At 33.2% G+C, this 24,024-nt stretch overlaps 1 protein-coding gene across 3 annotated transcripts in view; it reads right to left on the reverse strand.

Annotated features, from left to right (window-relative positions):
- Positions 1-297: 297 nt before the first annotated feature.
- The window catches only part of LUZP2 (leucine zipper protein 2), a 582,381-nt gene continuing 558,654 nt past the window's right edge, over positions 298-24,024 (reverse strand). For 2 of the 3 annotated variants that reach the window (XM_073017719.1, XM_073017721.1), the window contains exons 11-12: positions 5,187-5,264; positions 298-4,359 (exon numbers count right to left, since the gene is read on the reverse strand). In XM_073017719.1, the coding sequence (XP_072873820.1) occupies positions 4,255-4,359; positions 5,187-5,264 (183 nt within the window). In that variant the 3' untranslated portion in view covers positions 298-4,254. The remainder of the gene's footprint in view (positions 4,360-5,186; positions 5,265-24,024) is intronic. The other variant, XM_073017722.1, reaches the window with a different exon arrangement.

Genomic DNA, 24,024 nt, shown 5'->3' on the forward strand with positions numbered 1-24,024 from the left:
TTACATATCACAATAATAATTCATAAATTAAAAATAAAAATTTAAATTAAAAAAAAGACAAAAATCCCCATGGAACTCTATATCTTTTAAAGAAAGCATATGCAAAATAAAAGATTTTGGGGGCATTGGTAAAGAAAGATTAAATAAAATTTCAAGATGCTATTTAAGAAAAGTTCTTAGATCCTGATACACAGAAGCAAGTACCATTTTTAATGTTCATATCTGCTTTTTCAATTCGTTTATGTAAGATAATATACATTGTATCCTTGTAACAATCTTTATTGAACAAAAATAGGCCATCTTTCAGCATCTTTTATTCTTCATCATTCGACTGTTAATATTACATAACACAATCCAAATGAACACATAGTTTGGGGAAGTTTAGGACTATACACACGACTAAGAAAATGTCTCCTAAGTAAACAGTATGTGTTTTCTTCACTCTCTAGGTCTGGCCAGTTCAACCTACTCTATGGTACGCTATGGTGTCAATAATTATTTCAGCCTCTGCTGCAATTAGTGCTAATTACAATACCTGAGCTATAAAAATAAAAGATTTCATTATAGCAAAGTTCACAAATATTGTTTTAGTTCGGTTATCCACATTGCTCATCTAAAATAGTACATTTTCTTTACATATAACTGTCTTAGACTTGTAATTGAGGATATTTTATGAAACAGATCTGTATCTGAAACAGCACTATGATGCGAAACATCTGCATAAGGAATGAAAAAAAGTTAGCAACCTAGTTTTTTCAATATTCAGATACTTGAGATTACACAGAAAACCACATCCAGATGAATGACTGAATTATTCACTTTTCTTCTGAGAATTTTGGCATTGGATAGACACAGCACTCATTTAAGTTTAATGCATTTTAGGAACAGGTTCAGTTTACATATTTAACGCACATAAAAGAAAACACAAAGCCAAAAGAAACTTCTAATTTGGAAACAAATGCATCAAATACATAGCATTGATTACTATTTTAAAATAACTATAGAGAAATACAATTGTTGGTTCTGGTTGTATCTCTATTAAAACAAGTAATTCCATTGGAAAATATCTTTTTTCTTAGTAAGAATCAATTACATATTTTTCAAAATGTAAGTAATCTTTCACTGCTTATCATTACAGGTACATAATAGAATTATACTCTCTATAATCAACATTTAGGTTGATATTTTATTCCATATGAGGACGGTTGGGATTTAAGTGTTAATTCCTTTAAAACAACATCTGTTTATTTAGTTAATTAAAAGATGTAAGAAATGGCCCCTTTCTCATACACAAATTCAAAAATGTAAGAGAAACATTTTTAACTTATCTGATTATATTTTAAAGCAATTAGAAACTGAGATAAATAAAATGTATTCATTAAGGTACAGTCATAGAATATAATAAAAAAGAATCTCAAACATAGCTATTAAAAAGAACTCCTAAAAATATTTTTAAAGGTCTCCTGCTACAAGTTACTTTTTGTTTTTTAAAACAAATGATGCAATGAATATAACATAGTAAACTTTGCTGGATGTATAATGCCATATATATTTAAAGGAAAAAAATACATTGGCCGAGTGTGGTGGCTCACACCTATAATCCCAGCACTTTGGGTGGAGGTTGAGGCAGGTGGATCGCCTGAGGTCAGGAGTTCAAGACCAGCCTGGCCAACATGGTGAAACCCCGTCTCTACTAAAAACATAAAAAATAGCTAGGCACGGTGGCAGGTACCTGTAATCCCAGCTACTCGGGAGGCTGAGGCAGGAGAATCACTTGAACCTGGGAGGCAGAGGTTGCAGTGAGCCAAGATCGCACCATTGCGGTCCAGCCTGGGTAACAAGAGTGAGACTTCATTTCAAAAAAAAAAAAAAATCATATGGATCCAAAGCCCACTTGATCAAGCCAGGAATTAATAAAAGAAATTTAGAACATAGAGAAAATAAACAACTTTAAAATGAAGCTTGATAAAAACGTGATTAATATCAACCTGAGTTCTTACCGTTCAACATGTTCTCTCTCATGACAATTTCAGAAAATAACAGCCTGATTCTCCTTTTTTTTCATTCCAAAGATGCTTCAAAACATGCTGTGCTAGATGACATGGTGAATAACTTTCCATAGGACCCACAGGGCCTACAAGGGAAGCTGGGCCCCAGGGTGGAGGTGGGAGACTGAATATAAATTAAAAATAAATGATCTGCTTCCCTGTCATGAAACTATGGAGATGGCTAGGGCCACTGAGCACAGTGGGAAAATTACAAGGAACAGGACTTGGGAGACTAGCAGTATTCTAGTTTCTATAATTAAATTATTTTTAGAAATATGAAGGAGTCAGCAGAAACTTCAGACCTTGATCTTTTATTTTATCCTGGTCACTTCATCTGAAAGCTCTATAGATCATCTATAAAGCTAATTATCTTTTTTTCTTGGGTAGCTGGTTTTATGAAAAATGTAAATGCCCCTTGATTTACAATAGGGTTACATACAGACAGACAAATCCAAAGTTGAAAACCTTGTAAGTCTAAAATGCATTTAAGATACCTAACCTATGGAAAATCATAGCCCACCCTAACTTAAACCTGCTTAAATGTGCTCAGAACATATACCTCATCCTACAGTTGGGCAAATTGTCTAACACAAACCCTATTTTATAATAAAATGTTGAATATCTCGTGGACCACGTATCACTAGCCCTCCAAAAAAAAAAAAAATTCAAAATTCAAAGTATGTAGAAATTATGAAGTTTTCACGGAATCATCAAAAAATCATTAAGTTGAACCACTGTGGTTGGCATCTGTCTGTGCTAATAAATGACACTGAACCATTCTGAAAATAGAATTGCTACATAAATACATGATAATGTTACTTTTACAGCTAATGATATTTTCCAATTCTCCAAATCTTTAAATTTATTTCAATATGCCATTTTGATCAGAGGTATGCCATTAAATCTCAGAATCTAAGTTCATTGATTGATTACACGTTTCCTTTAATATATTTTTATTAATTATCTTCTAGGATACACTGATCCAAATGTATATATCGTGGTTTGACAGATCCATCCTGTAAAACCAATGGTTTAATATGCTTTCTACAGTTGCAAAAAGGTTCTAAGCAAAAGAAATGACTTTTCAGTTCAGACAACTTAACTGTAGTCATTAATTGAGTCTGCAACTTTGAAAGTCCTATGAAACCTATTAACCAGATAATTATTCAAGGGTCAATTCCACTTGCTTGTGAGCTATGTTCCAATTATTCATGAGTGCATTTATTTGATTAGTGATATTCCTATAGAAAATCAGAACTCTTAAGGATTAACACTGCCATTGATTTATTTCAATAACACATTTGTTTTCAAAAAATATGCATCTGGGTTTATTGAATCAACATGGCTGTTGTACTTTCATCAAACCCCTGCTTTGTAACAGATATTACCTGCTTTCATATTTGTATTTTAGAACTCACTCTTCATTCCCTACTCCACTACCCAACTTCATACCAAAAATCCTGCCAAGTATTTCAGACAACTTGGTTATTAACTTGGAATAATTGCAGTAGACATACATAAGAGATGTGTCTATAGAATGCCAAAATATTTAATCGTGTCAGAAATTTAGTCATTCATCCAAATATTTTGTCTATATGATGCCAAACATACTTAATGAATTATGTTAGCAGACCAAATTCTTGACAGAATTGTCTTAGCATTGTTTAGACAAAATGATTATTAGTAGTTCAAAATAATACCAATAGCAATAAACACCATCAAAGAAACAACGTATTTAGATTGGCACAAATTCCAACCTTGAGGAAAGTGACTTCAGTTGGCTTATGTGGACTAAACCCTTATAGATATTTTTGTAATTTGGATTCTAAGAATGCTGAGAACCCACAATATTTTATTATCCTCCAGTTGATTCTGACAACTACATCATAGAAGTACTAGATATCCAGATGAACCAGGAGAATTACATGTTAGATAGCATTTGAGTTAAACCAGACCAATTTATATGGGGCAATTTACTGATGACAACAAAATTTTTATGACTGTGGATATTCATTTCAATTAGGTTATTGCTTAAGGATCATAATTGGTCTGGAATCTTTGAAAATTTGTAGACTACTTTATAAAGTTACATAAAATTGTGAAAAAGTTGCATGCTTTAGAAACTTAGTATTTCCATCAAGCTTGTGGTCTAAAAAGAGTATGAAGACAATAGCAAATGGATGTTTTTAACACAGTTTCTTAGTATTTACAGTATTTTTTCTTCTCTAGCTGCCATCCCTTCAAAGCTGGTCAATGGTTTTTCTGGGGCTTTTTTCATCTCACATTCAGAACAAGGAGGCATTTGCAATTTCTGTTAAACAATACAGAAAAGACAATTAAAAGAATAAAAATAAATACATGTTAAGGTAAAAATTGAAAAGTCTAACAGAATAAGAATGAAAATTCATAGATCTCAACAAATATCTTAGAGAAAATGAACACTGGACAGAAATGAAACAAATGTAAAGATGTTAATTATATTTCATAAAACTACAAAACAATATTTTGTCTAAAAAGAGTAAAATGTTTCAAAAACTATTTTGAGAAAACTTTGCCCAAACCATTCAATTCTGTTTTAATCTAATTCAAAGTTTGAGAATAAGTTAAATCTAACTGAATGTTTTAGTATTAAGTGAAATAAAAATTAAGAATGTCAATGATACAACATTTTTGGTCAAGTATAATAAATTACAAATAAAAATTCAGAATTAAGCTCTTGACTTGTGTTTATTTTGTTTGCTTTTGTAAGTAATATGTACTTCTTTTCACCTCGTCTGCTTCCTCAAATCCTCTTTAATCTACTTTGTCCAAAAAGAAATATATGCCTGTTTGATCATCCCTGTTTATTTTTGTTTTATTTCCTGGTCTGTGAGAGGGAGGGTGCAAGTGAGGGAGAACTTCCTTCTCCCTTGACCTTCTGAGGGCCTCACATAGTCAAGCCAAAAGCTTAGTAGAAAGCAGAGCAGCCTTGGAAAAGCCCATGGGCACCAGGTGAAGACACTATATAGTATATAGTATTAGCTCTATAGTATTAGCAAGTACAACATCCTGCCCCAGCTAGAGCAAGAGAGAAGAGTGTTCAATACAATGGATCCAAGAAGTGCTTTTTGACATAATCAAAATAAAACAAACACATACCTGTGGGATAGGCTCAGTTTCTGCAGTGGCATTACTTGGAGGACTTTCTTTGCGCGTCATTGAACAGGTTCTGCCTTCCTACAAAAACAGCAATTGAAAATATATCAGTGAAGTTAAATAAAGAAGGTGGTGGGGGGGTGGTAAAAACAGTCTCTTGAATTCTTCCTGTTGAGAAGATTCTATCACTTTGATCCATACTGAAAAGGCAAAAGCTACGGACAAAATCCATCACCACAGCAGTGGGATTTCAAGGAGAGATCAAACATTCCTGGCTGGTGTGGGGATCACAATGGTGCTTATGGTAGTCAGCTACAACAAAGAAGTACAATTCCAATGGAAAATTATTTCCCTGGAAAACATTTAAAAAGAAGTAAAAGATTATAAAACTACTATATCTGCATCCAGACTCTGTGATTCATACATGTCAATTATTTGAGTGCCTGCAGGAACATCAATATTGCAAGCTAGGAAGCAACGTAACTAATATGACCACCAATCTGTCTTGCATAAAATCCTCATCATCTTTTTTGAAAGACAATATTTCTGGAACTAAGATCCCAGGAATTTTACTGGCCAGAATATCTGATCTTACTTATTAGCTTCACCAGTTTAAAGGAAGATGAAGTGTTAGCAATGAAAAAAAAAAAAGATCCACTTGGGCTTCACTTCCATTTTAACCAGGGTTAAAATATTCAATCCTCCCTCCCTCCTCTCTTCCTTCCTCCCTTTCTTTTTTTCACTTACTGATAATTTTCCTCCTTCCTCTCTTCCTGTCTTTCTTCTTATTATATACACACTTTTAAATTAACAGTAACATACATAGTGTAAGAATCTGCATTTGTGTGTGTGTGTGTGTGTGTGTGTTAGATTTCTCATAATCTTTTCCATGTGCAAGACAGAGCCTAACAGTTTAATAATTTGTGAACACTAGGCCAGGTGAAATGGCTCACACTTGTAATTGCAGCACTTTGCAAGGCTGAGGTGGGTGGATTGCTTAAGCCCAGGAGTTTGAGACCAGCCTGGGCAACATGGTGAAACATCCTCTTTCCAAAAACAAAAACAAAAGCAGCTGGGTGTGGTGGCACATGCCTGTGGTCCCAGCTACCTGGGAGGCTGAAGGGGGAAGATCACCTCTGCCTGGGAGGTTGAGGCTGCAATGAGCTGTGATCATGCCACTGCACTCCAACCTGGGCTACAGAGTGAGATCCTGTATCAAAAAAGAATATATATATATAAAATTATATATAAAATTCAAGACCACTGGCCCACTGATATAAAAAAAATAAGTTTCTTTCCAAGCAGTGAACCAGGGGATAGAGAGCTAAATTGACTTTAAACTCTAAAAATTCTGAGTAGAAGATAAAAAGTCCTACAGGAGATTAAACCTACTCTAATTCAGATTTTAAAGGTTATTTTACATGCTCCCTCTATTCTCATATTATATTGCTCTTAATTGAACACAAACCATATATCTGTACATTTCTCTGCCCATGTGTGTGCTACCCCACTTCCTTCACTGCAGGCCCCTGAAAACCAGCTACTCATTTCTGCCATATTTCATCTTTTCTACTACTAGACAGACTCAGTCACCCTTCTGGGCTCTAAAGGTAATGCTTATAACAACTTTAGCACTTACCGTTATTTTTATATATGTAATCATGCCTGCCTCCCCAATATATTGTGAATAACTTTAAGACAGAGGCAACATTTATCTCCACTAGATCACAGCTAGATGCCTACCAAAAACTGGTCGATATGTAATCTCTAAATAAATAATAAATAATTTTAAAATATTGGCCATGAAATAGTTCAATACTTTAGAATTTTCTTTTTTTTATTATACTTTAAGTTCTAGGGTACATGTGCACAACATGCCGGTTTGTTACATATGTATACATGTGCCATGTTGGTGTGCTGCAGCAATTTTCATAAATGCCTGCTTTCTTTGGCCACATTTAGGCATATTTTATACACAATTGATTCTTCTAAATAAGCCTACAGTATACAGAAAAAGTGAGATTGTCACTGTAAGACTAAAAATAGCTGAATTCCTAACTACCTTATTCTAAATACTTTTTAACTACCTAATTCTAAATACTTTTTAAGTATTCTAAATACTATGTATTCCTTTATATACATAGAGGAGTCTTCTACACTGCCTAAGGAAAAATATTTTTATTTTTTCCTGTGGTATAATTTATAATTGGAACCTTACATTTCTCTGAAAATATTATAATTACTCTGGTTTGCCGTAATAAACCAACTGGCTGTTGTTTTTATTATTCTTGCATTTACCCTTTGAAAAATTAACTAATTGTAAAAAATCAAGCTCAAAAAATGTGGTTCATAGAGAAAGTCATTTGTATAGTGTAGGATTTCCCAAAATGCATTTGGTAAGAGTGGAGTTCATATCATTTAAGTTTAGGGAAAAATTGGTTTCAACATTAAACAGTTGTATTTATTGTGGTTCTTCTCAGAAACCTCAACATACAATATCTTAAAGTCTTGATCTTGAAAGATCTGATCACATAACCACAGGAGGTGACTGCTAAAAAACCACTCCAGGGTGATAATTCTGTTCTACAAATATGGGGTTTGCATTTTTAATTGGTATGCTAGCAATTCAAATGTATCTATGAAATTTGATATTCACTTCATAATGCACAATATGTTATAAATCTCTAAAAAGGAGATATAATGTACATATTTCTTGAATATCTTTGACCTAAAACTCTTTATGCATAAAGCTTCACTTGAGGTCATTGTCATGAGGAAGACACTATGGGATTTGCTATGGATTATATTTCATTAATGTTAGCACAACCAACTATTTGAGATAAGCCTTTGATCATCTGAACAATGAAAACTTACTACATTTAAACATTAAAGAAAATATTTTGTGGCTAGAAGACAGCTGTAGCTTTTTCTGATACTTTTATCTTATAATGAATAGTATCTTTAAATTTACTCTTTCTGTGCTTCACAGGCATTGTGGAAATTTCATAAGATGGTTCATAAAACTGTTAGTGAGTCTCAGAGAGACACCAGAGATAAGGCCACATTACTATACTGAATAGGTTTTGTGCTTTAATAAAGCCTTTTACTACATTTAAAGCCTTTGCTGAAATAGAGCTCAATTTGGTGAGACACAAAAGGTGGGTTCCTCATAGAGTTCCCTCACTCTGTTGCAAACAGGACCTGGAATATCAAAAATTCCAGAGAACTGTTGTGAAGGAAGGCAGGACAAATTTGGCCCATTACCAACACCGTAGTATAAAAATAGTTTTGACTATTGGTTAAAAGTGCTTTGGAGTGAAATAGACTTTGGTTTATGTTTTAGCTCTGATATTTATCCATTGATGACCAAGTTATTTTTCTCTGGGCTTCAGGTTCTTTGGCTGTAAAATGGATCTATTTCTTTATGGAGTTGATTTAAGGGTAAAATTAGAAAACATACACAAGTATTCAGCATAGGTTAACAAATAGTAATCACTCCTTTTTTTCTTTCTCCTCATCTGATTATTGTTATCACTATCATTAATGATTACAAAACAATACTTATGATCAGTTGACACTGACACTATTTTATGTCACAGAATCAACAGTGATGCAATTACCAAATATAGAAAAATAAGAGGAAAGGTAGAGAGAAGAGAAGGAAAGGAAATAAAGAAAGTGCTGAGTAGAGGTACTGCAAAACATTTCTTACTAATGCTTCTCTTTAACAATAAAGGTAAAATATAACAAAAAAAAATTAGGTGGGAAATTAAAGAAAGAAAAAAAAACAAAAACAAAAAGAGAAATAAGCTTTCCTGTATTAGGCTAACTTGTTTGAGACACAGCAACGGGCACAGCCTAGACCCAGGGAACGTCTTGATAATACTATCTAAGAAGCCAGGACACAAAGGAATGTGCTCTGGAGACTCTCCCAGCACTCTCTCAACATAGCGAGAAGAAAAACAAATTTTCCTTTGTTTTATAATATGAGTTTATAGATTCTTGTTCTCTGTAACTAGTAACTTCAAGTATTTTGTTTTATGTAAAAAGTACAGAGAATGTCACAAGAAGCCTGAGCAGGCCTGAACTACAGCTGTCTATGCACCATAGTGAAGGTTATAAGATAAACCAGTGCAAGGCTCTTTAAAGCAATACCTAGATAACAGACATCTGGTTTGCTTGGCAAGGGTCATGTGTAATCCTAAGTTATACTTGTCACAATTTAATTAATTGTTCTGCGTCTGTATCCTTGTTTTTGCTCAACTGTAACTGTAAACTTGCTTCAAGTTAGCCCACCCCCTTTTTAAAGTGTGTATAAAAGTCAAGTGCTGTCTTTGTTCTGGGTCTAGTGTTTGTATGTTAAATCTGCTGGGTCTGAGTGCACTCAATAAAGATCCTGCTGTATCCCAAGGTCTCTCTGATCCTCCTGATTCTGCAACAAATTGTTGATACTAATGTTTTGCTTTGGAAAGAAAAAACGTTTGAGAAAATATAGGTTTCAAGATGAACCAAATTGTGTTTATATATTTAAAGATTTATCCAATAAAACATGGGTTTAGAGTTATAATGTGAATCATTGAATATAGAATTAAACGAATGGACTTACTTCTAGGGAAGTTCCCTTGGAAACAACAGAATTTAATTCTTAAAAGAAAACCTCTTCATTTAAAAAAACTACACTACATTACACAGTAAGAGGTGGGGTCACTGAGAGAAAACAGGCATTTACTGCAACTACAGCTAAGATCTAAAGAGAGTAGCCAATGTTACCTAAAGAGTAAAGATAATTTTTTAGACAACTATTGCAATAACTTTTGCTTATGCAAATATAATTTTGTTTTTCCCTTTATGGCCACACAAATGAAACCTAGACAATCTAATAAATTACCTTTGTTATCCTTAAATTGCCGCAACACTGACAGTCAAATTGAGCTTCTAAAATGGTTCTATACTTTAATCATTCATTCCACAAACATTTACTGAGTTTCTATTATGAGTCAGGCACTGACAGAAAATGGAACAATAAAAACAGTCAAGGGCTTTGATGTCAGTGGAGGTTATATTCTAGTGGAGAAAGCATAAATACATACATAAACAAGAACATATAAAAGAGAGTATCAGAGAGATTTAAGTATAATGTTGGAAAGTGCCTGCAGGTAACCTCTGTAAGATGAGAGCACAGGTTTTGAGGTCAGGCATATCTATGTTCAAGCCCCAGTTCTTTCACCTACTAATTATCTGTCAGGGGAAGTTCTGCAACCTCCTTGGACTTTAATTTCATCAACTGAAAATAGGGATATTAATATACATCACAGACAATTTCTATACATTTTAAACATAAATTCAATATGTTAGTGTATTTGCGTGACATATTTTAGATGCATAAGAATCATTTTTTTAATTATTTCAGGTGCCTAAAACCAGTTACATTTTTTTCTTTCCATTGCTTTTAAGTTTATATGCTTTTCTATCATGTGTGATTTAACATGTAAAATAGACATATAAATATATGTGAAATAAATTAAGGATGATAATTCTGTTTCAACTTAATTGCTGTTTACATATTTACTATAGATTATAACTGTGTTAAGTGATATCAGGATACCAAAGAGGTATGTTTCATAAGACACATTGATCATACCTCAGTAGGTTCATAACTTATAAAATTGCATGACATGGCCATTGTTAATTGTGCTGAAAGTGTAGGATATACACATCTGCTTTACCTGAATGGTTTGGTGTCAGTTTACAATGAATAGGGCTCTGTTTTTCATCAGTGGAATTTTTGGACCCTGCCACAAGAAGAAACTGGAAGGTCACAGCTAAAGGTGATTCAAAAGAAGAGAAACTTTCCATGATGTGAACTGAAGGGTAATAGGAAAGTTTGAAGGGCAGTAGGAAAGTTTATTCTTTTTTATTTTGTCAGGCAATGTATAACTTTAGTCTTCAGTCACACACACACACACACACACATATGCACACACACACCATTCATAGTCACTCACAATGCCATTATTATCAAACTTATATATGAACTTATGTATCTGAAACATATCATCTTTTAATTGTTTAATCTATGGGAAAACAATTATTTTACAACACATATTCTAAAAATTTCAAATGTTAGTTATGGACTTAACTGGGATATTTTGACAGGCAGGATTCCAAGGTAATCCCCATGTTTCTCATCCACTGGTGTGCAAACCTTATATAACACCCTCCTCTTCAAAGGTTCTCACAGGCAGACCCTATGAGTATGATGGTATATATAACTCCTATGATCAGGTAGTTCGTTGGCATTTTAATAGAAATGGAGATTATCTAGATGGACGTGGTTTGTCAGTTGAACCTAGAAAGATAATAAGTATCTTATTTTTGCTTTGCCTTTGCTTTGATTATTAAACTGTGTCTATTTACTGGCTCCACATTTTTTGAAGGTGGACCCTGGATAAATTGTAAACAAATACACTTCTGGGGGATGGGTAATATTTAAATAATTTTGTGAACACAACATATAGATAAATTTAGGTGAAAATCTTTCCCTCATTTGTCTTTCTCCTTAACTTCTTTTTGCTACATATACTGCTGACTCTTTCATTTCTTAAAATTCTGTGTTTCTTAATGTTCTTCCCCTAATGTTTTATTTTCTAATCACTTTAGTCCTCACTCAACTCAATCCCTAAATGAGTAGATTCCCATTTGGATGTTTGCATAGGTATGCAATTTTAGATTTTAGATATTAGACATTAGATATTATTTTAGATTTTAGATATTGACATATAGACATGTATACCCTGTAACTTTTTATTTTCCTTTGTTAATTTTTTTCAGAATATATATTTTCTGCTAGTTTATGTATATATTAGTTTATACACCCACACACATACTGTCAGGTGATTTATAATTTATAATTGCCTGACATACTGTGTGTGTGGGTGTATAAACTAATATATACATAAAATACATATATTGTGTATTACCTACTGGGATAACATGCTCAAGTGATCAAAGTTGTTATTATTTCCAGGTGTTGCACGTGTAGCTTGAGTATGAAAATTGAAAATAAATAAATATTAATTTATGAATGAGTACACTGTAACTTATCAGGTATCTGTTATGTACCAGATGCTGTAATTGATTTGATATATATTTCATGTGATTTAATCCTCATAACAATACTCAGATATTTTTGTCTTCTTTACACATGAGGACAACAAGATCAACAGAGCTACATAAGACCCTCAAAGTCATAAAGTTATTGCTGTTACAATTGAGGCAAAGCCTCTCTTGCTGCAAATTCGGAATCTTGCAAAGATTCATATTTTCTTTCTCCCATTTTATTATTTAACTATATAATATTTTAGATTTTGACAGCACCTCACAGGTTGCAGTCTCAGGTAACAAGACAGTTTGTGACAAAACCAAAAACTGTTTCTCATAATATACTTTTGCAATATTCTACCAAGATCCCTAAGTAAATGGTTGGTACACATTTGGGCCTGATGAATCAGTGAGATGTATTATCCAGAAAAGAAGACAATATCACTCATGACTAATTAGGGCAATCATTGATTTCTTCATGAAGGAGGAACTGAGGCTTGAGTGATGAATAAAGTTTTTTGAGGTAAAGTCATGAGGACAAAAAAGCAGAAGTAAACATTCTGTAAGTGAGGGGGATGCATCAAACGTAGCAATTTTGAGGTAAGCTGAAATGGGAAATACCGAGATGATTAGAGTAGGTACAGTTCAGGAACTCTGAGGTAGCTCAAGCAGCAATGTTTATAGTGAATCTGACAGACATTAAGTGACAATTACATTGTAAATATCCTGCAGTAACATGCTGATGTTTCTAAGAAGTCAATGCTTTCTCTATGTTGGAATCTAAAGAGATTTATGAACAGCACTCTACAGTGATCATTATATACAATACTTGTCCAAACATGTCATCAGTATGACTCTCTTCCTCCAGTGAAAGATTTGTAATCTATATGATTTTTATAAGTATCCCTCTCTGACTTCCAGATCTTGTCAAAGTGGCATCATTTTTCTTCTCCCACATGGCTGACAAGAAGTTGAAACTTGGCTACTTTTGTTAGAAGTTAGGTTTTAATACTCAAATATTTGGAGTTAGAGTTCCAAAGATTATTTCATGACTCTATTACTAAATTAAATTATAAAACTGAAAGAAAAATGCATAAAAGTTCCTTTTTTATTTTATTTTTTATCACACTATAACTTCTGGGATACATGTACAGACTGTCCAGGTGTGTTAGATAGGTATACATGTGCCATAGTGGTTTGCTGTACCCATAAATTTGTCATCTACATTAGATATTTCTCCTAATGTTATCCCTCCCATAGATGCCACCCCACAACAGGTCCCAGTGTGTAATGTTCCCCTCCCTGTGTCCATGTGTTCTCATTGCTCAACTTCCACTTATGAGTGAGAACATGTGGTTTTTTAATTTTCTGTCCTTGTGATAATTTGCTGAGAATGATAGTTTCCAGCTTCATCCATGCTCCTGCAAAGGACATGAACTAATCCTTTTTATGGCTGCATAGTATTCCATGGTGCATATGTGTCACATTTTGTTTATCCAGTCTATCATTGATGGGCACTCTGGTTGGTTCCAAGACTTTGCTATTGTGAACAGTGCTGAAATAAACATACTTGTGCATGTGTCTTTACAGTAGAATGATTTATAATCCTTTGGGGATATACCCAGTAATGAGATTGCTTGGTCAAATTTTATTTCTGGTTCTAGATCCTTAAGGAATCTCCACACTGTCTTTCACAATAGTTGAACTAATTTACAGTCCCACCAACAGTGTAAAATTGTTCCTATTTCTCCACATCCTCTCCAGCATCTGTTGTTTCCTGACTTTCTCATGATCACCGTTCTAACTGGTGTGAGATGGTATCTCATTGTGGTTTTCATTTGCATTTCTCTAATGACCAATGACGATGAGCTTTTTTTCATATGTTTGTTGGTCACATAAATGTCTTATTGGATTAAAAACGTAAACATAAGACCTAAAACCATAAAAACCCTAGAATAAAACCAAAGCCATACCATTCAGGACTTAGGCATGGCCAAAGACTTCATGACTAAAACACCAAAAACAATGACAACAAAAGCCAAAATTGACAAATGGGACCTAATTAAACTAAAGAGCTTCTGCAGAGCAAAATAAACTACCATCAGCGTGAACAGGTAACCGACAGAATGGGAGAAATTTTATGCAATCTATTCATCTGACAAAGGGCTAATATCCAGAATCTAAAAAGAACTTAACAAACTTACAAGAAAAAAACAACCTCATCAAAAAGTGGGCAAAGGATATGAACAGACATTTCTCTCAAGTTCCTTTTTAAAATGACTCAGTCTCTCTCTGCCTAAAACTACACGTAATCAGAATACAATTAACTTCCCATACCAAAAATATAATTTTATTAATTAATGATAAGGAATCTCAACCCAAAGGATAATAGACGTTCAGAGTTTTCCCTTTACATGTACTCACCGGAAACAACAACAAGGACAATACCTTTTGTACTTTTAATTGCCATATGTAGGCTCAATATCTCAACTCAGAGGACTTTGAGGATTACGGTATTTCAGCTTTGAAAATGAAACTTGCAGATGATAGAAACAGACAACCTTTTTGTGGGTAAGCTGTAAACAATTTTTCATGAAAACAATTCAGCACGTTATAGTCTCCCTTTCTCTTTCAAAGATAATGGCATTTACCCCTTTATTTCATTGCTGGATTGTTGAATTAGACTTTAAACTCTCTCTAACCTCACCTTTTTCCAACCCAAACACATCAGCCCCCCGAAATGTCTTCCTAAAATGGATTTTATCATGCTAACTCACTGCATAAAAATTAATCAAAACAAACAAGAAAAAATTTCTCCCCCACACAAATATGTGACTTCCCATTGCCTATAGATTAAAGCATGAATTTAGTTAAATAGTACTCAAGATCATTCATAATATGGCTACACTTAGAGCCCCTTAGCAAATGTCATTGTCACAGGTTTTTACTTATTCTTCAAACTTGATGAGCAAGTGGATAACTTTAAATCTTTGCTCAGGCTTCTTTTTGCCCCTAAATGATCATAAAACATTATTTTCTAAACTCCCAAGTATCATTTAATAAGCAGTTCAAGTTATAAACCCCCGAAGATGATCTTGTGTTGAAATCTTGTGTTGAAAATCTCTATGCAATCTTGTGTTGAATCTTGTGTTGAAAAGCTCTATGTAATCATTTTATACTCCCAACTCTCATGCCTCCTCTTTCCACTGAGAATATCACTGGACAATGCCAGAGTGAATGAAAATTTGACTCATCTTCAAATAGCCTTTTGGTTATGCATAACTAATAGGAAGAGCTGGGAGATTTTCCAGTCACAAAATGAAAGAAATAAAATCTCCCAAGAAGACAAAATGTTGTATAACATTCCGAACTAGCTTCCCTAGAAATCCTCCTTCCAACAAATGCTCATTTGGAAATCTGGAAGGTTTTTATGGTTAGTATAAAAAAGCAGATTCTGCCAAATTTTCATTGTTGTTCCTCTTACTATTTGTGTGCTAAGCATGACAAATGAAGAGGCAGAGAAGATGGATGAAATTAGAAGGCTGGAGACTGTTTTCTTAAACAAATAAGATGTGTCATAGAACGTGGTCAACAGATTAACTTTGATGAATCATAGTGAAGGTGTATGAGTGAGCATGAAAATAATGAATTTTTGCTTGTCACCTTCTCTGACTCATAGATAATCTTTTGACTATGGCTGTCAAATATATACACAAACACAAAAAGTTTTGTCACACTGATATATTCTTTGCCTCATTCCTCTACCTGGATTAATTATTGAAATTTCATTCTTTTAATTCTTCCGGGCAAAACCTGAAATGGAATTGTAACTCTTGGAAAGAGACAAATAGTGCTGTTTCACATAAGAGATTTCATGACAAAGAAGAATAAGGTTAAAACCCATGGGTGAAGGAATCTATGTTTAGTCAATATTTAAATTCTTAAATCTACTAGCTTTGTGGCCTTGGATTACTCAATTTTCCTCAATCTCAATTTTCATATTTTTAAAATGAGGAACAAGTTTGCTCATCAGTATTTGTAAAGAATAAATGAGGAAATATATTTAAAGCACCTATCTCAGTGCCACTCAACCCACTGTGATCTGTATTAGATATTGTAGCAGCAAGGATAATGATGAACATAAGGAACAATATATAGGCAATTATGACAGCAGCAGGTAATATTAATAAGGTTCATTCACTTGGCCCTTAATAAAGATGTACCAGATGATGACTGTGTGCCAGGTGCTTTGTGGGACCAAGGTATATGGTAAAGAACAACCCAGAGACAATGCATGACCAAAATCATCACTGACTACAAGAACATTTGGCTCTTTCAAGCAGGTTTCCCATAGTTTAAGACGCGTATTTTGATGTCAAATATTTAAGAAAAAATTCACTAAGTGAATTATGTTTTGTAGGAAGTCAGAACATGTTTCTCTTTTTTACTATGCCTGTCAACGTTATCTCCAAACAAAGCACTGATTTAGAGATTGGTCTGAGTAGTTGGTCATGATTATGGTTTTAAATGCTAACATATTAATCTCAATATCTAGAGATTTTGAGATTTTTATCTTTCAGATGAACATTAGAAATTTGTGAGGTCATAAATGTCAGCAAATGGAGAATTAAGATGCACTATCAAATGTTTCAAGGGCTATCATGCAGGGAGAAGGGCTAGGCATATTCTGTTCCTTGAATGATGTGCCTAGGACAAGAGAGAGGGCAGAATGGGACAATGGAAAGAACAACATGTCTTAAATTGAGAGACAGTCCAAAATAAAATGAACTGGAAATGTGATATTAAACCAACACAGTCACAATCTTAGGCTATTTTCATGAAATGGATGGGTTCAGTCACCTCTGAGACCTACACCAAATTTGAAATTCCATGAGATTTTATGAAATAGAGTAGGTATGCCAATTTAGTGTTCAAGTTTCACAAGTTAAGTATACTTTCTAATGCTTGACAATGATGTTTTATTTTTTAAGTCTACATGAGAAGTTGTTGAAAATTTGAATAAAGAAGTTTACAGGCTGCTCATGTTTTTTAAGAGTCATCATTAACACATAAAGAGATAACAAAATTAATCACACAGGAAATTTGTATTTAACAAGTAATTACAAAGCAGTAGATACATAATTTAATATACACCATCTATTAAAATGTCAACACAATTCTGTAGGGTGCATAATATTAATGGTGTTTTACATATGAATGCCAATATAGATATTATCAGGAAATAATAATTGTATAATATGTTTCTTTTTCATCAAGGAAATCAATACAGGTGGCATGATAAGAAATAATGAAATAAACTATATGGTATGTGAATTGAAAATGTATAACCCAGTGGAAAGAATATGTGCTTTGTAAACAGGGAGACATGGGAGTATATTCAGGCTACATTTTCTTCATGTTTAAAATATATAAAGTTGAAGTAATAATGTTTATCTTACAAGATATTTGAAGATAAATTGAGTCCCTAGGCAGTGAGAGGTACAGGATCTGCATTAAGAAAGTTTAATATTGAGTCTGGTTTCTTCACCTGTTCTTTGTCTGACTGTCCTATTCTCCATGTTTATCATTTATTTAATAGGGAAAGGGAATTATATTCATGGAATTTTTGTGAGGGTTAAATAAAGACAAAGAACCTGGAATAAAGCTCCTGATATACATTACATGTTCAAGAAATCATATGTATTTTTATTATCATGGAATACTCTCTGAAATTATACATTTAACAAGTGGTGATTGTTTATATAACGATTAATGTGGTCCATTCAGTTTTGGAAGAAAGGCTGTTCTACCTTAACTTACTCACATGCATTTGCATTAATGCAATGCCATCCACATGACACTGAATAAAATGATATGATCAAATTATACAAAAATACAAATAATAATTAAAATGATAAACTATTTTCCTTATAAAACATATAAATAAACAAAAACTATACATTACTGTTGGCTATAACATGCTGAAGGAGACTCCTCTCTCTTCTCTTCCCCTTTCTCTCTTTTACTATGCTGGTGTGAAAATATATTCACATAGATATTTTGGAAAATACTGATAAATGGCTTTAAATATTTTCACAATTCAGTGTATGGCCATCCCTCAATGTAGCTGGGGATGTCTTCCATCATCCCAGACAGACACCAACATCCATGGATGCTCAAGTCCCTTAGATAAAATGATGTTATATTTATATATAATCTATACATGCCCTCCCATATACCTTAAATCATCTCTAGATTAATTATAACACCTAATATAATAGGAATGTGATGTAAATAGTTGGTATACTATATTTTATTTGTTTTATTTTCTGTTGTATGTTTTTCCAAATATTTTTGATTCATGGTTGGTTAAATCCACAGATGTAAAACCCAGGCAAACAGAAGGCCAATTTTATTTTAATTTGGGGTCTTTTCTCTCTGAAAAAAGAAAAAAAAAATACAAAATTTAAAACAAAACTAAATGAACAAACAAAAAAGGAAAATAAACTGAGCACAAAGAAGTATTCATTATAGGGATTTGTATAACAGAAATAAAACAAGATATTGTTCAAATAAAAATATGCTGATTAAATAATGATAAAATAAAATATTTTGTGGTCATGAAGACAATGTTTTTAGAATGTTTATTAATATAAAAATGCTTAATCTGGTATCATATAATATGAAATTATATAGAAAATATTACAGTAATACAAAGCAAGAAATGTATATAAGACTGACAAAAATAAAATACATTAAACTCAGTATTGTCAAATGTCATAGCACAATGATAAAGTTGGAGAGGGAAAGGCACACAACTTTATTGGTGTGCTTTGACGTTTTTGTTGGTTTTCTTTCTTTCTTTCTTTCTTTCTTTCTTTCTTTTTTTTTTTTTTCAAGGTCTTGCTCTGTCACACAGGCTGGAGTGCACTGGTGTGATGATAGCTCACTCTAGCCTCAACCTCCTCGGCTCCAGTGATCCTCCCACCTCAGCCCTTCAAGTATCTGGGAATGCAGATAATTTTTTTTTTTTTTTTTTTTTTTTTTTTTTTTTTTTTTTTGTATTATAGAGGCAATGCTTCAACATGTTTCCCAGGCTGGTCTCAAACTCCTGTACTCAAGTGATCTGCCTACCTAGGCCTCCCAGAGTGCTGGGATTACAGTTATGAGCCACGGTGCTTGGCCCTGGAGGTTGGTTTCAAAATAACACATAAAGCTTACCTATCTGGCCATTCTTGTAACTATCTATGTCTGTCTGTCTGTCTTTATCATTTCTATATCCACTATTACTACCTCTCCCTCTTTCTCTTCCTCCTCCTCTCCTTTCTTCCCCCTCCTCTCCCTTCTTCCCCCTCCCTTTTTCCCTTCCTTTCTCCTGTCTCCCTCCTTTTTCTTCTCCCATCCCTCTGTTTTTCTTTCTTTTTTTTTCCCCCTTTCTTCTTTTTCCCTTTTCTTGAGGGGCATGACTGATACGTCACTTTCCAATGATATATTACCATCTATAATAATAACTGCATATCTGTGTACAGCTGGCATATGGGGTAATATATAGGTTCATACAACTATAACATTTAAATTTGAAAAGTGCCTAAAAACTTAAGGTCTTCATTCCATATCCATTTCAAACTCAAATTGTTTTTCTTGAACTAAAGCAAAAGTTCAGATATGATTTCTCTTTATGCACGTATAATTAAAGAATATAATTTTACTTAGAAAAGAATGGATAGAGATGTAATAAGGTGTAGTGAATTATGGATTAATTATTCAAAAGAATCACTTTCTGTCCAAAAAAAGAAAAAATATCAAATAGTAGTCTGGAGAATTATTTAAAACAATACAAAGAGTAGTACAAGTCTTCAATATACCTTCATCATCTGAATTAAGTAAAATTCAACCTAATTAGTAAAGTACCTAAGATCTCAAAATTCAAGTAATAAAATATGAAAATTAATCAGGAAAGCACGCACAAATTCAACTGCTTCAATATGCAGTTCACCCATTCAATTATACAGGAGACCTAGGGAGAAACACAGCTGGGTCTATAAATTATAAAGTGGGATAAGCCACAAACACATCTATTAAAATGATTAAACACTGCCTCTCAGATACACATCTTCACCAACACCTCTAGAATAACCTGTTTGTTTCTGTGATTTCTGGCAATAAACTGCCAACTGACACAATATTATCACATAACCACAAAAGCAATCATTGTAACAACAAAAGTATGTAGTTGAGACAATCCTTGCTAATTACATAATCTCTGTGTGTGAAAACGAACACACAATCACAACGTAGCACAGGAGACTCTAATCCTGTGATGTCTCTAGTCACAGTACGGCAGCAAGAATAAGCTTTGGAGTCATGCACAAATGAACTTGAGTCTAAACTCTGTTTCCTACTATTTGTGATAATGTGGGTAAGTTCATGAACATTGGTATCTTATTGGAAAATAAAATTAGACACCAATAACAATGAAATAGAAAAAGTCAAATTTTGACATTACAGAAAATAAATCAACAAAACATAGATTACTATATTTCAGCAATATTTCAGATAAAAAGTTTAATTTGAAAAATAGACAAAAGATCCAATGACAAAATAAATCATCCTGAGACAGAGTGAGGGAGAAATAGAAAAAAGAAGAGGAAGAAACAAGAAGAGGAATGGGAAAAAGAGGAGGATGAGAATAAGACAGAAGATAAAAGATTAACGGTAAATCCACTAATATGTTAGTTATTTGGCTTTTTATTCTATATCATTTTTCTTTTTATTTATACTGTTGAAAACTTCATCACAGAACAGCATTTGCCTATGGCAAAGTGGGAAATACCAATTTAATCTCATTTTATCTCACTTGTTAGATGATGATAATGATAGTTACCTTCAAAATGTTTATATCACAGTGAAATGAGATAATAAAGGTAATCACAGCAATGTGAATAAAGAGATAGTCCATATTAGGTTAAAAATTGCTACTATCTGAATACTTATGTCCCCCTAAAATTTATATGTTAAGATCCTAACTCACAAGGTGATGGGATAAGGCATTGGAGCCCTGGGAGGTGATTAGGTCATGAGGGTAGAGCCTTATGAATGGTACTAGCGCCCTTACAAAAGAGGCTTCAGAGACATCATCTTACCTCTTCTCCCATGTGAAACTACAGTGAGAAGATGGCTTTCCCTAAGCAAGAGGGCCTCACTGAACACCAAATCTGTCAGTGCCTTGAATGAGAATTCCCTAGCTTCTAGAACTGCAAGAAATAAATTTTCTGTTGTTTATAAACCACCCAGTCCATGGTATTTTGTTATAGCAACTCTAACGAATGAAGACAAATTATTTTTACCTTCATTAGTTGTATGAACTTGGGAAAGTTACTTCAACTTACTGAGGTTCTGATTCTTTATCTGTAAGCTAGACAAAATAATACTTACTTCAATCAGATGCCAGAAGAGTTGATTACATTTTTAAAAAACATGCAAAGGTTCCTAATGGAATATCTTGCATATATTAAGTGCTCAATTTAGGTTCTATCTTTCATCTCCCTTTTTCAGTTTTCCCTTCCTTCAATCAAAATTTCTCTATATTGGCAATAAGTTTGATTCCTATCATAATAGAAGTACTGATATTCACTTAAGTTTACACTTCTGTGGTCAACATATTAATTCTGATCATTACAAAATCTTGACATTGCCGAAGGATTTATTGCTGGAGTTTTTCCCCCCAGTTCTCTATTTCTCTTCCTCTCTTCCGTTTGTGTTTATGATTTACCAGGGTAAGAAAATCGTGTCAGTAACCAAGCATTCATCCTGCCTTGAGTAACTTTTACCTTGAAGGATGACTTTTATTCTTTTTTTCCCTACTCAAGGCAGAAACATCAGCTCAGTCAGCCCATCTAATTTAACTAAGGCATTCAAATGCTTCAGAAGGTTTTCATTATGATACATGTATGTGTTTGCCTTCAGTGCAGATATCCCATTTGGGAAATATTTATGGAAATAAAGTAGTACATTTAGAATGACTTTTTCAAAAGGTCATGATGACGGAATTTATAATCACTGAAATGATTACAAAAAGATAATGTTCTCTTTTGCTTTATTTTTTTTATTTTTAATTATACTCTATTCCTGCCCTCAGAAATAAAGAGTAAAACTTTAAGAATTAAAGCAGATGGAATATGTTTTCAGAAATTCATTGTCAAATTTTCATTTACTTTGTATCGCTGACCTTGCCAATTGCTATGACTTTGTTATTGTTATTAAACACTTCTTTTACTTCACTAAAGAGATTAGTCATATCTCTTATGCTCTTACTCTAAAAGCTTAAAATAACTCAGAATAATTAATGCAAATATACAACTGGTAAACTTGAAATTATACCAACAAAAACTATTTTTGACAAATACAAAAATCTAGTTCATTCTCCATATTTAAATAAGAGATGGGACAAGCTATAGGCTAAAAGCAAGCAAAATTTTTATAATATTACAAAAGAGAAAAAAAGTAAAATTGAGTACCATGCTACTTAGAGACACCAATATGTTTTGGCTGAATTTTTCTGTGATGCCAATTTATGTAGGAAATTGATTTTTTACATTTATTACAGAAAAATGTTTTAGTGCTGGTTTAATATTTACACGTTAATATTAAATGGAAAAGCAAGAAGTCAAAAGATTGAGAATGTAACATTAAATCAAGACAATGACTCCAAATTCAGTTGATGGAGCCAATGGTAGGAGCGGTCGACTGGAAGCGAGGCAAGTTCTGACATCAATGTCCCCCAAGCAGGTACCTCTGGGCAAGTCACATTCCCTCTCTGAACCTTAATTTACAATACAAATATATTATTATAGCCTTTTCCCTCAAATTACTTATTATCTAATTCAAAATGAGAACCTTATACAAATAATCAAAATATAAGGTGTACTGTGATAATGTACAAAATACATTCATCCAGCAAGGATGATGGAAACCCACAGAAGGAAGTCCTTATGTGTCTCATAGGTAAATGGGAGGGGTAAAATAATTATTTATCAGATTATGCTTTGTGTTTTCACGTTGTTTGGTCAGTGATTTTTATAATACATATTAACATGGTTACTGGGTTATTTTCATTTACCATATTAATAGATTAACCATTTTTCTTAAGCTTTCCATACTATTTATGGAAATATACCAAATTAGGTTAACATGTTTGGATGCTTAAATTAAGGTGTTAGAGAAAAGTAAACATGGAGATTTATATGAATAAAATACAACATTTTTCCAAAGACCATTGGAAGCTATCTATCATTCCTCTACTATTTGGAGGGATTCCTGCTTCTTCTTGAAAAAAATAGCACAGTAGGGCAATAAAAAATGCTTTTAAAGAAGCCAACCTTTTCAGATGGTCTGATGGAATGTAGCCCAGAATGACAATGGTGTGTGGTCTCTAAGTCCAATTACAGCAGGGCATGACTTGCCTAGAAAATTATGTTAACCAAGCATTGGATCCACCAACAACTCATCCAAACCATCAAATGCCGCAAAACGCATGTTGGATATAATAGCAAACTCGATTTCTTTTATCTCAGCCAAAATTGTTTTAACATGAAAAAGCTGGCATAATTTTCTACTTTCAGCTCTAGAATTTATTTTCTGCACATTTTCTCCTCTCATTTCCCAAGGCAATATTTTTCTGTTGAATAGACTCCCTTTGGTAAGGGACTTGCAAGCAGATGTAACGGCAGGAAATTGAGCT

Source organism: Chlorocebus sabaeus, chromosome 1 (genome assembly GCF_047675955.1).
Source record: "Chlorocebus sabaeus isolate Y175 chromosome 1, mChlSab1.0.hap1, whole genome shotgun sequence".
NCBI classification, from domain to species: Eukaryota; Metazoa; Chordata; class Mammalia; order Primates; family Cercopithecidae; genus Chlorocebus; species Chlorocebus sabaeus.